Genomic DNA, 13,697 nt, shown 5'->3' with positions numbered 1-13,697 from the left:
GAATCCTTCCCTCGCTGTGTGAGTGTGTGGGTGTGTGTGTGTGTGTGTGTGTGCGTGTGTGTGTGTGTGTGTGTGTGTGTGTGTGTGTGTGTGTATGAGTGTGTGTGTGTGTGTGTGTGTGTGTGTGACTGGGTGCACACATTTGTGAATGTGTGAGCACAAATGCACTGTAAAGAGTATTGTAGGGAACATTCTTCAAAACAGATCTATAAGCTCACCACGCGTCGCGATGCAACACATTGTCAGCTTGTAGATTGGATATTTTCACCATGCAACACCATCATAATGTATGACAAAGTATAAAATAGGGTACACACTGGATAACAATAAGTGTGTGTGTAAAGATCTGTGTAAAGATCTAACCACATTGGTTTCATTTGAGTATTTGACTGTGTGTGTGAGTGCACGGACAGTAACTATATAAATCACTAGACATCCTTTCAACCTAGCTGAGGCTTCTTCTATCCTGTTTCACGGAATGAAGCTTCAAGGTTAACACTTATATCCCATGAGAAATAAATGATGAATGGAACAGTGTAAATCTATTCTAATGTATCCCTCCAAAACCACCAGGTAGGGCTGCATAATTAAAATGAAATCACAATGTTGATCAATGTTACTGTAATTACTATCTTATTATCTTATTATAGAAACAGACAGTATCCTAAGCAAGGTATTATTGTGCTGTATGAAAACCCTGTTCTTCTCAATACTTTTCTTCTATATATACAGTATATAAAAAAAGCTAATTCCACATAAAAAAAATAATATTTTACATTATTGTGTGTTGCCCTACCCTGAGGTTTCCTATTGGCTGTAGTATACCCTGCCAGTTTGAAAATGGGTTTACTATGACACTCAACCAATGTGTGTAGTATAACTAGAAGTATGGAAATATTAATTGTCTCTTTAAGAATCCAAAGTTTGAAGCTTTCCTTGTTGTCTTCCAACTCTTTTCGGTACCTTTCTTATACAGTACTTATTCAACTTATCAACATGGTGCTTGGTGTAATGCGTCTGCTCCCGTTCTGTGTGACTGGCAGGTGTTCTGGTGGTGAATGTGACGTGGAGAAAGAGGACCTATGTGGGAACTTTGCTGGACTGTACCAAACATGACTGGGCTCCTCCAAGGTAACAGTGTATTATTGCTTTATTATTTTATGAATGACACCGCATGTGTCTCTGCTGGCCTAGAATCAAATCCTGCCGGAGGCTTCTCGCCTTTTATTTGCTTCAGTGTCTCTCTCAGCTACTGTAATTAAAATACAAATGGGGACTGGGCTTTCAAACTGCTTTAACATCGTGTCTACATCACTGTTTCCCAAACACTGGGTTGGGACCCATAATTAAAAATAAATCATTCTAACATTTTTCAAAATAATTGCATAAATAAACTAGAAAAGTGTGCTCCTCGGAGCACAGGTCTCCGCCAGGCCGGGTTGCCTACCCAGGGTCCGCAAACTTTGGTCATAGCCACTTGGAATGGGATCTGAAAAATCGTATGCATCTTGATCACATGACCCCAGAGATAATGTGTACCGATTTGTGTGAGTTTTGGATAAAATCTGTAGGAGTAATTGTTTTGAAGAAACTCAGTAGCAGAAAATATAATCTGGCACAAACAGGGCCTATAAATTGCGTTATGATCCAAGGAATCCACAAGAAACAGATTGTAAGACCTATATACGGTTATAGGATTTATAGGCCAAAATGTAAAGTGGGCTGTTGTAGCGCCACCACAAGGATATTTTAATAATTTGGGATGGAGGTTCTTTGGCTTAGTGGGAATGTGCATGCAAAGTTTCCCTGCAATCGTGCGCTGCATTCATGATATGTGGCATTTTGTGCAAAACAGCCACCCCCAAAACGGACGAACACATGGATGGACAGACGGACAGGGGCGAAAACATAGTCTCGGCCACACCTTCGGCCTGGCGGAGACAATAAACAAAATCAAAGAAATTCCACAAATTTGAAAAAGAAAGTAGTGAAAATAGCAAATCTACAAACGTACAACTGTTATTACTATTATTACAGCTATTGCTACAGCCCATAATGTTAATATTATTATGAAATAGACAACCCACTTGAAAATGTATTTTCTGTTTATTATAGCCATAGAGAGACGGGGAGTTACTGAACAAACACTTGGCTAGCCCAGATAGGCCTTTCAACCAATGGAAAAAGATTAAACGGGACTAAAAATGAGTGCCATTAATTACTGTATCTGCATTTATATGATACATATTTTTTGATTGATGCTGAATTAATGCCAAATGAGCTTCCTGCATTTTAGTAGTTAGGCCTACATGCATTATTTTGTATGTAGCTATTCAAATACACATAAATAAATGTATTCTTCCCTTTACTTATTAGTAGTAGAGTAATAGAGACGGTCATTACTAGCAAACATACCAGCCTAATAATGCTGGGAAGAGGGGGGTCTCCCCTTATAACAAAGGAAAATTAAGGGAACTACCCTCTTCCCTTTTATTACAAAAATAATTAATTAAATCCAAGACTGGCTAAGTAAACATTTAATTAAATGACAATTTTCAACACATGCTTATTTGTTTTCAATATAAATAATACATTTTGTGCTTACTTTTTAACCAGTGAGTGTATCACTGTCTATTATTTTCTTGATTTGCACACAAGGCACACTACTAAAAATACATATGTATAAGTGAATTCATGTTACTAAGATTTAATAGTAATATTGTTTCTGCTTTCAGCTGCCAGTCTGTGTTGAATATGAACAAAACCATCTCCATTCCCCAAATGGATTACAAATGGGTAGTTGCTTTTATAATTGCCAAGTGGAAAATGTAACAGTCACTGCTCTCCACACTGAAACCACTCAATTAATTCTCCTGTATGCTAATTATTGTTGTCATGGTAATTACAGCTTAATCTCAGAAACCAGGAACAAAATAGCCTTTCTCCCTTTGGTCGTAGTGGGCTTCAGTCCAGAGCAATTGATAAAAGCAAAATGTTTTTCCTTATATCTTGCTTTTGGATTTAGACAAAATGATGATAACATGAATATAATAATCGCTCATATATAAACACAAGCCTCTGGAAAAGGAGCCCCAGCGTAAAGCACAAGTATAAAAGATCAGAATAATCAGGGCAGAGGAACCACAAGCTAATGGGGAGTGCAATTGTGAGATATGTCAGTTGTAGTGAATGTCAATCATTTTAAAAAAGCCGTTTGCAATCTGCAGATCTTGCCTACAGTACTTGTCATGTGTAGTCTGATGTCACTCAATGTGACATTTAATTGCTTTGAAACCAGAGAAATGTACTATTATATTCATATGATTAAGACAATAATAATATCATGTCACCTCAAGTCATGTCATATCATCACCTCACGTTGCTATTTTTTCCTCTCTAGAGTAGCTTCAGATTAAGAATGAATATTGTTTTTGTAATTGAATGGTTTTCTCCTCAACAGGTTTTGTGAGTCCCCCTCCAGTGACCCAGAGACACCAGGGGGCCGTGGCCGGGGAAAACGGATGCGGTTGGCCATTGCTGAACGACCCTGTGTTGAGACTGCCCCCGCCCCCAAGGTCAGGGGCCTATCACAGCACAGGAGCCGTGGAGGAGGTGTGGCTGGAACCACATCCGGACAGATCCACAACAAGGGGCGGAGAGGCAGCCTGAACCTCATCAACAGCAATGGCCGAACGCCTGCCTCTTTCTTCCCGCTGGAGGAGGTGAAACCGACCAACAACAGTACCTCCTCCATCTCCTCTTCCTCCTCCTCCTCTGGAAAGCGTAAGAACAAACCTCCGGCTGAACTGGACCTCAGCCTTGTCTCCTCTTCCTCAGACGACATAAAAAACGGGAATGGGAAGAGGATCCGCGCCAAGTCCCGCAGCGCTCCCACCACACCGCAGGGCAAGTCCGACCCCTCATTCATGGACCCAGGGGGAGGGTGCGCCTCTTCACCACCTCCTCCCCCCATCCTCATTGACTGCCCCCACCCCAACTGCACCAAGCGCTACAAGCACATCAACGGACTGCGCTACCACCAGACGCATGCACACCTGGAGGCAGAAGAGCAGAGGAAACCTGAGCTTCAGGAGGTGCTCAAGGATGGAGAGAGTGAGGAGCGGCTGTCCGACTGTGAAGAGACAGTCGGCCACGTGACTTACAACCTCCCTGAAACAAACTGCAGCACTAACACCAACAGTAGCACTTCCTCCAAGAAGCCCGCTCCGTTATACAAGGTGACCCCAGTGGGGTCTCCTAAAAACAGGCGCTTGCTCCTCAGCACTGACCACAGTCCATCTGCAAACTCCAAGACTAGGAGGACATCCCTGCTGAAAGACGGTCTGATGGATGACCTGAGCAACCTGCCCATCATCTCCAACATGACTGTGGTTCTGGAGAACTGCATGGTCGCAGACCGTAACTCCACAGTAGAAATGCCCAAGCTGGAGGCCGAAGGTTTGATTGACAAGAAGGGAGGTTGCGACAGTAAGAGTAAGAAAGCCAACGGCAAGGTGGAGAAGTTGTCCAAGTCACGGACCAACCGTCCTATCGCTCCAGCACCTGCTCCCCCTAAGCTGATCGCTATCCCTAATACCACTTACCCCACAAGTACAGCCGATACCACCCCACAGCAGCAGCAACCTTCACCCATGGCTGCTGTGGGTCTCACTAGTAAAACCGTGCCCTTGAAGGCTATCAAGCCAAAGTTGAGCATTGTGGTGGAACCGAGCTTGGTCAAAGCCACATTGGTCACCTGCAGCAAAGAGACCAGGAAGAAAGAGAAGAGGAGGCTGAAGGACAAACATGGCAAAGACACACCCATCAGGACCCCCAATGGAGAAAGCAGTGGAATCAAAATGGAGGACAACGGTGGATCTAAAATGGGCGCCAAGGAGGCTTCTGGAAGTCTCCTGAAAGAGCACCTCAGCAAACAGGAAGTTATGAATGGACTGACGGAGAGCCAGGAGAGCAGAATGGCTAGCATCCGCGCAGAGGCTGACAAGGTGTACACCTTCACCGATAATGCACCCAGTCCGTCTATCGGCGGGTCCTCGCGGCTCGATGCTGCTGGTGGTTGCCTGACAGCAGATGGGGGCAGTAAGAACAACAGCCCTGCATACTCCGACATCTCGGATGCCGGTGATGATGGTGGATCTTCAGAATGCCGCTCGGAAGTCTCCAGGTCCAAGTGTGGCTCCATTGCTGCTGCTGCTGCTGCCTCGGAAGTGACTTCAAACAGTAACCACAGCAGCGCTAGTAAGACCCCTCCCTCTGTGTCTGCGCCATCGTCAAAAGACCCCCAGTCTCCGTACTACCACCATGGCTATGAGCCCTATTACATACAGGGCTACTTACAGTCTGACAGGCAGAGCAACAACGCTCCCGCCTTTCACAAGAGCTCCTCCCATGACGGTAAGGGCAAAGACAGGAAGGAGGAGGTCAAGGAGGAAGACAAAACTTCCACCCACGAGTTCTCTGACTCAAAGAAAGCAGACGGACCTCCTCAGTCCCAGTTACAGCTGGCAATGAGTCAGACGCAGACGGCACTCGCCCAATCCCTCTATTATGGCCAGTACTCCAGAGGACTGTACATGGACCAGAAACTGCTACTGGGCTCCAAGTGCTGCGACCAGTCGCCAGGGGCCAAGCAAAGAGGAGAGAGGGGCCAAGGACTGAGCAGTAGAGATTCAGAAGAAGTTAAACATTTGGTAGGGGGATTGGCCAGTGGATCTATGTTGGGTAAAGGAGGGGATGGTATGAAAGGGTGCTGTGCCAAACCCGTCCTGTCCTATGTGGAGATGGGTGAGAGAGGAGAGAGGGGACAGAACCTGGGCTCCCAGCAGCATGGGGCCAAGACAGCACATGGTGGCGTCTTAGTGGACCAACACCAGGGCTTGGTGAAAGACTGCGATGATGTCAAGTCATCCTCCTCTTCCTCCTCTTCTTCTTCTTCCTCCTCTACTTCTTCAGTCCACAACCCAAACAGTCAGACAGATCTGGACTCAAATGTTTCCTTTTCCAATGTAAGTTTCTCCCTCTGTCTCTAGCCTGCTGCCATGTATTGGTGTGTTAAACTGTGGAAATAATAACAAGATGATGATGTGTTGTGTACAGCAAAGCCATTTGGTGCTAATCCTAATGACAATGTGGTTCATGTGGTGCTTTAGATGTGCTTTGCTGTTCTGTTGCAATCATTTGATTGAAGACAAAGTCATTTGGTTTTGATTTGATGGATGCAAATGGTTTTAAACTATTCAATGAGAATGGGGGGGGGCGGGTGGGGGGGGGGGGTTGTTTCATGTCCAACCTTAGCTGTAAATGTAAACATTCAACACATTTTCTAATACAAAAGTGTTTGGTTTTGATATGAGATGTTTTTTTTTCATAAATTGTGTACTGATCGTTTTAGTTTGTCCTTTAACACAGGGTTAACTTCTAAGTCTAAACATGGTGGGCTAGAAAATAAAATGTTTGCTTTCTAGTACAAATTTAAAAAGGTGCAAGTTGGGTGGGAGGGGGGCGTGCTGCTGTTTTCCTTGGTTTTGCTCTTATCCCAATTAAAAATGTCTGGCTGTTGAAACGTCATCATCCCTCATCAACATCACATCCAGAGCCCTTGACAGACAGACAGTCTGTCTGTCTGCGGCTCTCTTTCACAACCACTCAGTGTTTCCTCTATATTCAGACAGCAGCGGTGGGCTGATGACAGCTAGAACACCCCCCCCCCCTCGGTAAAACTAACTGTGAAACATGAAAGCTGCACTTTACATTCTCTGAATCCAGGGCTCATGCTTATTTAAAACACAATTTTAAACAAATATAACAGTTTTAGCTCTTTAACAAAAAACTAAAATGGGACAGAAACATGGATGGGCAGTGAATTGAACCCCCTTCCCCTCTCCACCCATCACTGTTAGCAGAGAATAATAGGGGAAACACTGCCTCTTGCACCAACACTTGTCCCCATCGATCTAGCCTTCAGACGGCCCTTCCTGGGGTCACCGCCTCGCTCACAGCAAATACATGGAGCATCTTCAGAGTCAGCATGCTCAGGAGGAGGACGAGGTTGAAGCAGACAGAGCAGCAAAAGAATGGGGAGCTACCATGGAGCCGGCTACTGGTGCCAAGACCATAGCAGGAGGTGGAGGAGGAGGAGGAGGTGTGGGGGCTGGAGAAAGAGGAGGAGGTGTAGGTGATCTTAAGAAGGTCAGGGTCCACGGATCCCAGGATCTCTCACCCACCATCATCGACGCAGAGGATCCCGATGGGCTGGAGGAGCTTGAAGAGCAGGACCAGGAGCCAATGGGAGTGCTTTCCGATGAGTCGCAGAGTGCCCGAGCTGCAGTGTCTCCTCCCATGACCCCCCAGCAGCCGTACATCCAGTACCAGCACCCTTCCTACCCACCCTACCTGGCCATGTGTGAGAGCAGCGGAGGCTCCTACAGAGGGGTGTCTCCGACCCTGGTCCATAACTACCCTGGTAAGACTTTCAACTTATAGTGTATATGTCACAGTACGTTTGGAGAACCAGTACGATTGAAGACAGAGCGCTCGTTTTTAGGCACGGGGCTCCTTCGGGGCGAGGCGGGGCTTTTCGAGACAGGGTTTATTAGCGAGGCTCGCGAGGAGGAGAAGGAGGACGCGGCGCTGCGAGGCGGGGGTTTATTACGCGAGGCTCGCGAGGAAGAGGAGCCTCCTCCTCCTCCTCCTCCTCGCGTAATAAACCGTCCTCCTTCTCTCCTTCTCCTCCTCCGAGGAGGAGGAGAAGGAGAACGCGGAGAGGCGGGGCTTTGATGCGCCGACGCAGACCTGTCTTTTGTTGTTCCCCCCCACATAGCAACCAGGACACTACGCTAGGGGAACCATAATATCTATGAGGGGAACGCTGAACACGCGTTCACACGCACACGCTTGTCCATGACGGAGGCGCGCCGTCTAGTAGAGCTTGAGGCCGAGGAAGCGCGCCCTCGCGCCTCCAGGCGCGAGTGCCCGCGCTGACCGGCCGATGCTCTACTAGACGACTCAGCGCCGTTTGAGTTGTAAACCGATAGGGACAGAATAGTTCTTTTCATGGATCACTGTGTGTGTGTGTGTGTGTGTGTGTGTGTGTGTGTGTGTGTGTGTGTGTGTGTGTGTGTGTGTGTGTGTGTGTGTGTGTGTGTGTGTGTGTGTGTGTGTGTGTGTGTGGCCATATATGTTTGCGCACAAGCCTGGCTTGTGGCTCCCTCTAGTGCTGGGTGGGTGGTAAAAACGAGTGCGCTTTCTTCAATCGTACTGGTTCTCCAATCATACTGTAACATATACACAGAGCTATTCCATATGGAAACGAAACAGCATGGCTTCCATGTGGATCAAGGACTTCATGTGGCTAGTTTATGATATCAGTGACAGTTATCTATGACATCAGTACTATGACCAGGAGGTGTATTTTGTACATCAAGCCGCCTCACGCTAAGAACAGGAGAAAGCCTCCTGACCTGTGCGCCACATGGCTCTGGAACCACTGGTTCCCACAGTTACTTATTTACAAGACTAGTAACAAGAAAAAGGGCACACCATGGAGCACATATCTTCGCCATGCTGGGTGGCCTACCCTATGTGTTGATTGTGTTTTTACGGTGTGGTTCTGTAGGAGGCTAGCTGTCTTTAAGAGCCCCGTCTCCCTATTACTACTGTACCACGACGCTTTCACATTATGTTCTATATTTTAAGAAATATTTTGATTATGGAAGTCAATGGGGCTTTGATCGAGCTGAAACCTTGCCCAAATTTGGAGTCATACATCACACAAGCTGGCCACGTGAAGTCCAAGATCCACATACACATGTTCCCATTTTTACACTGTGGCTCTGTAGGAAGGATAGCCGTCTATGAGATGGTCGGTCTGTCCGTCTGTCTGTGCGTTTGTCCATAGCTATTCTAAAAACTAACTAACTTTGTTAGGTGTCCGTGGTATAAGGCTGATGATCCACTCCAAGGTGTCCCAATATAGGAACATAACAGACTTGGTGGAGTTCTTCACCTCAATTATACTATAATAGCTATTTTCCTATATAGGGACGCCTTGTTATTTACATAATGTCAGAGACACTCATAAGATATGTTTAGCTGTAACTGTATGTTTCAATATTTATATAATGTCTGCTCTCTCCCATAAAAAATAGTAACATCTTAAATACACATGTACTGTAGATATGTGAACGGCACAGATATATGATGATTAATGGAGCATCCCCATGGGGAAAAAAATTATAAAAAGTAGTTGCGCGTATCAACTCACCCTGTGTGTCTGCGGGGTACCTGTGTCCTTATAGGAACATAATATGTGTGTGTACGTGTCTGTCTGACTCTCTGTCTGCCTGTGTACTTTCGTGTGTGTGTGTGTGTGTGTGTGTGCGCGCGCGTGCGTGTGTGTGTATAAATCAGGCTTCCACTACCCCTTGTATGGTAAAACAGCAGGAAGGGAAGACTGTGAGGGGAGCCAGCCCACCAGAGGTGGAGCAGTGGCCAGTAAACAGAGCAGTGACTCCACAGCCATGGAGCTCCTCCAGCAGCAAACCCACCAATACCATGGCAAGTCCCCTGCTGTGAGTATACACATGGATTGATTGATTGATTGATTGATTGATTGATTGATTGATTGATTGATTGATTGAAGAAAATAATCCATTGAGTTCTTAGGTTATTGCAATTTTGTAATTTGTGTATACGTTTGTCATCATTGTGCCCTTGCAATATACAGTATGAGGTTTGTGTCCTCCATATACACAGTACCACATTTACCAAGTATGTACTGAAATACTTTGTAAGTTGACTTGTCTAGGCATCTTTTATTACAAATGTGATGATTAAGTTGCTTCTCATTCTGATTCAGTTAAAGACAAAGTGAGGCGAATAACAAGGAGTAGCGAAAGCGATGCAAGTGAAAGCATAGCTATTTCTTTAATATGTACAAGCTGAAGATTGGATTAGAAGAAACGTGAGAATGCACTCCGCTCTCTTTTCCTCAGCCGGGTGAGAAGGGGTCCCCAGAGGGGGAGAGAGAGGCGGAAAGAGAGAGGAACCACGTGGCATTTGCCCGACACCTTCACACCCACCACCACACACACCTGGGCATGAGCTACAACCTGATGTCAGGCCAATACGACATTTACCAAGGTAAACACTCTTACAGTCACAAGCCCTCAAATCTGTTAAAAAGACAAGACACTCAGTTCATTTAGGCCTTATCTCCGCCAGGTGGAGATCTTTGGTAGAGTCTGTGTGTGTCTGTCCGCAGCTAATATTGCTAATTACTTGTGCGCTTACTTATATCTCTTGTGCACGCTGCCAGCAGACCAAGGACCTCAATTCTAAATATTTATTTTAATCTACATAATAGACTATGTAATTTGTACAAAATGTATAATCGCAGAGCAATCATCTCTCCAGGCAATGTGATAAGCATCCTGCCAGGCTATGGACCGGAACTAGCCAAACACCGTAGATTATGGGAATTCGTGTTGCATTCAGATTTCCAAGTTTTCCGGCTTGATCATCCTGCAATCAAGTGGCACTTTGCCGGTGGGAAACTTGTGTAGACCGCATTTCCGACACCACATCAAAGCACTATGTTTAACTATTAGTGTGCGTGCGTGCGTGTGTGCGTGTGTGTGTTTTGTGAAAATGATTGTGGGCTACTTATTGTTTATTTTTCAACCAGTAGAGGGGGCAGTCCAATAATCCAGTTCGTATGTTGTTTTCTTTATTGAGACAGTATGAAAGACGCTGTGAGGGAGAGTCGAGAGCGTAGCGGGAGTGTTCCATCCAGGAGGCCCAGCAGTGTATTTCTGGTTGTCTGACTGTGATGTTTGTTTTCTGTTGAAGGGCTGAGCTCCAGATCACTGGTCTCCAGTCAGCAGGTAGCAGGGCACTCTTCCTCTACTGGTAGGCTGCACTCGTTATATTTAATTTGAATATAGATAGACTGGAGTATAAGGTTGGGATGTTGGCCTCTCCCTAATGCCTCTCTTACAAGATTTTGTAAAGACCTGACAGTGGACACAGCAAAATTCTGAGTGTTTTTCGGAGAATAAAAATTGACCCATAGTTATTGGAAAAGTTTACCCGGAGGGATTTTGCTCTATACTACTTTGCATAGTCCTTCATACATTTACTTTATTAGAAAGGGATGTTAAGTCCCCTGCCTATGATGTTTTGCCATGCTATGTGGTTATTTCCCCTTCATATAATACTAGTACTGGGGGGGGGGGGGCAGTGACTCAGGGGTAGAGTGGCTGGTAGAGCGGCCGGATGGGAACCGCAAGATTCCCAGTTTGATTCCCGGGCTCCCCCAGAGTTAGTGTCGAAGTGTCCTTGAGCAAGATGCTGAACCCCTAATAGCTCCCGATGAAGGTTGGTGCCTTGCATGGTTTCCCCCTCCATCGGTGTATGAATGTGTGTGTGAATGGGTGACTGACTGTAATGCACAATCTATGGATAAAAGCGCTATATAAATGCACCATTTACCATTTACTAGGATAAGATGTAGTCACGGTATCTAGTAACAACGACACTAGTAACAACGACAGGCTGTGTTGTTAATTGCGTGTCACTACGAGGTAAAATGTTAACATCTAAGTGTTCCATTAACATACTGACACAGCAGTGGTGCTATCAGGATTTACTCCCATTATATGAGGTTAGCGCTCAATTCTGTGATGTTTGTTTTCATACGACAGCGGACTAGCAAATTGAGCAACACCTTTTGTGTGTGTGTGTGTGTGTGCGTGCGTGTGCGTGCGATATATTTGAGTCTCATAAATGGAACACTCCACTATGGAACGAGGTACTCAGCCCCCTCTCTATTAAGGTAGGTAGGTACAGTAGATACTTTATTGATCCCCAGAGGAAAATTACGTTGTCACGCAGGAGTCCATAAGAGAACAACATAAAACACGGCATACAAGACAGGACAACATAACTGGGGGGGGGGGGGGGGATGAGAAGGTCACAGTCAACAGTGTGTTTTGTGGTGATGGAGCAATCATCCAGCGAGAAACAGCAGGTGTAAGCGTGTGCTTTGTTGTCTTTGTCTCCGCAGAGAGTGAGGGGAAGAAGTAGGACCATGTGACCCCGGCCTCCCATGTGGAGCGGCAGGATTATCAGACATCAATTCCATGGTGTTGAATAAAGCTTCGCCTCCCTGAGAGGCAAGAGAACGAAAAATACAAACAAAACAAACAAAACGAAGACTTCTTTCATTTCTTACTAACAGCCAACTGTTTTATAACACACCCTGAAGAATGAACAGACCAACGTGACATGCAGTCAGAGAGTGGCATTGGGATAACTTTGGAGGACAAACTAACTATAGAAATCCACGAAGGCCCATAGTTTTGAAGCTTTTTTGAATTTTAACAGTATTTGGGCATGAAATCCAGACCCCAGCGGACATGGAGTGTATAAATGCACCAACCTATGGAGACTGAGCCTTGTCGCTCACCTCCATAAAGGCACATCTATTGTAGTGTAATATCATATGACTGAATGTACTGACAATGACTTACATTATCCCAATAGTGTTGTTTCATTGTTTGATTTTAACAAACTCCTGTTGCGGATAGGGAGCTAAAGAGTATATTATGATCATTACAATTATGATTATTATGATTATTATTATGATTATTATTATTATTACTGAAGTGGTCCTCCTCACCTCCCATAGTGCTGAGCCTACATTTGTATTACTAATCTGTACTTGAGCGTAACCATGTTGATTGTACCGTCTTTATGTGAGAGTAAGCCTTCACGTCCACCCGCCCAGTGCCATGTAGGAGCCCAGTAGTGTATATACTCTGTATAGATTCATGGCAGAAACACTAACATGCTTTATCATATTCTCTGTTGATTTTCATCAGCCACGCTAGGGCACAGTGAACAGGGGGGTCAAAAGGTATCAGAATCACTTTATTTCGTCCTATGCCTTATATATGGCATTTGGTGTACAGTAACAATATGTTATGATACTGGGTGAACACTAGAGTCCATATGCCATTTGCTAGGTGATATTTTTTATCCATAGCAAATTTTGGTAAAGTGAATGAACATGTTTTTTTTTTTGCATAAGTGGCCCCAGTGGTTATGGAACCCCTAACTCTGGCTGTGTTTAGTGCCATGCTCCACTCTTTGAGCTACGCAGGGAAAGGAACCCTAGAGCAAGGCAGTGTTAGAGCTATGTCATTTAGCTGGAGGTACACAGAAAATGGAACCCACCTTTTTAATAATGTTGGTGCTGTGCTTTACCCATTAAGCAACACAGGGAACGCTACAACCCATAACCATGACCCTGTTAGTGTTATTTAAAACAAATCCATGTCACAAACAATGAAATCCTATGTGAGCTCAGTGGCACGTCTAATCAGGGGTTTCCTTGCCCCTTCCCCTGCTCTCATGCATCTCTATGGTGACCTAGCTCTTACACACTCGAGCCACTAATAGACGGCGTTTGTTCAGGTGGTACTACTGGCACCATCCTGCTGCTACTTATCTAGAACTAACAAGTGCGGTCTGTAGATATCTAACAATGACCTCCATGACATCCCCATGGCGACAGGCATGCAAAGGCTCAGCTGGAACCGGATGTCCAGTTACTAAAGCCATGGGAACAGGTCTGTGGAAATAAAATGGCTGTCTCTGGAAGAAAAAAAAAACTG

General features: G+C 45.2%; 1 protein-coding gene across 1 annotated transcript in view; it reads left to right on the top strand.

Moving 5' to 3' along the window:
- The window catches only part of znf608 (zinc finger protein 608), a gene marked incomplete at its 5' end in the record, with an annotated part of 35,390 nt that extends 23,226 nt beyond the window's left edge, over window positions 1-12,164 (top strand). Inside the window, 7 exons of the mRNA XM_080433578.1 lie at window positions 1,044-1,131; window positions 3,461-6,026; window positions 6,979-7,483; window positions 9,430-9,590; window positions 10,014-10,161; window positions 10,870-10,929; window positions 12,086-12,164. Coding sequence (XP_080289704.1) covers window positions 1,044-1,131; window positions 3,461-6,026; window positions 6,979-7,483; window positions 9,430-9,590; window positions 10,014-10,161; window positions 10,870-10,929; window positions 12,086-12,105 — 3,548 coding nt within the window. The 3' untranslated portion in view covers window positions 12,106-12,164. The remainder of the gene's footprint in view (window positions 1-1,043; window positions 1,132-3,460; window positions 6,027-6,978; window positions 7,484-9,429; window positions 9,591-10,013; window positions 10,162-10,869; window positions 10,930-12,085) is intronic.
- Between the last annotated feature and the right edge of the window lie 1,533 nt (window positions 12,165-13,697).

The sequence above is a fragment of the Gymnoscopelus braueri genome (genome assembly GCF_963280865.1).
Source record: "Gymnoscopelus braueri genome assembly, chromosome: 7".
Taxonomy (NCBI): domain Eukaryota; kingdom Metazoa; phylum Chordata; class Actinopteri; order Myctophiformes; family Myctophidae; genus Gymnoscopelus; species Gymnoscopelus braueri.
The sequence above is the reverse complement of the archived record's forward strand: the minus strand, read 5'-3'. Positions and strand labels throughout refer to the sequence as shown.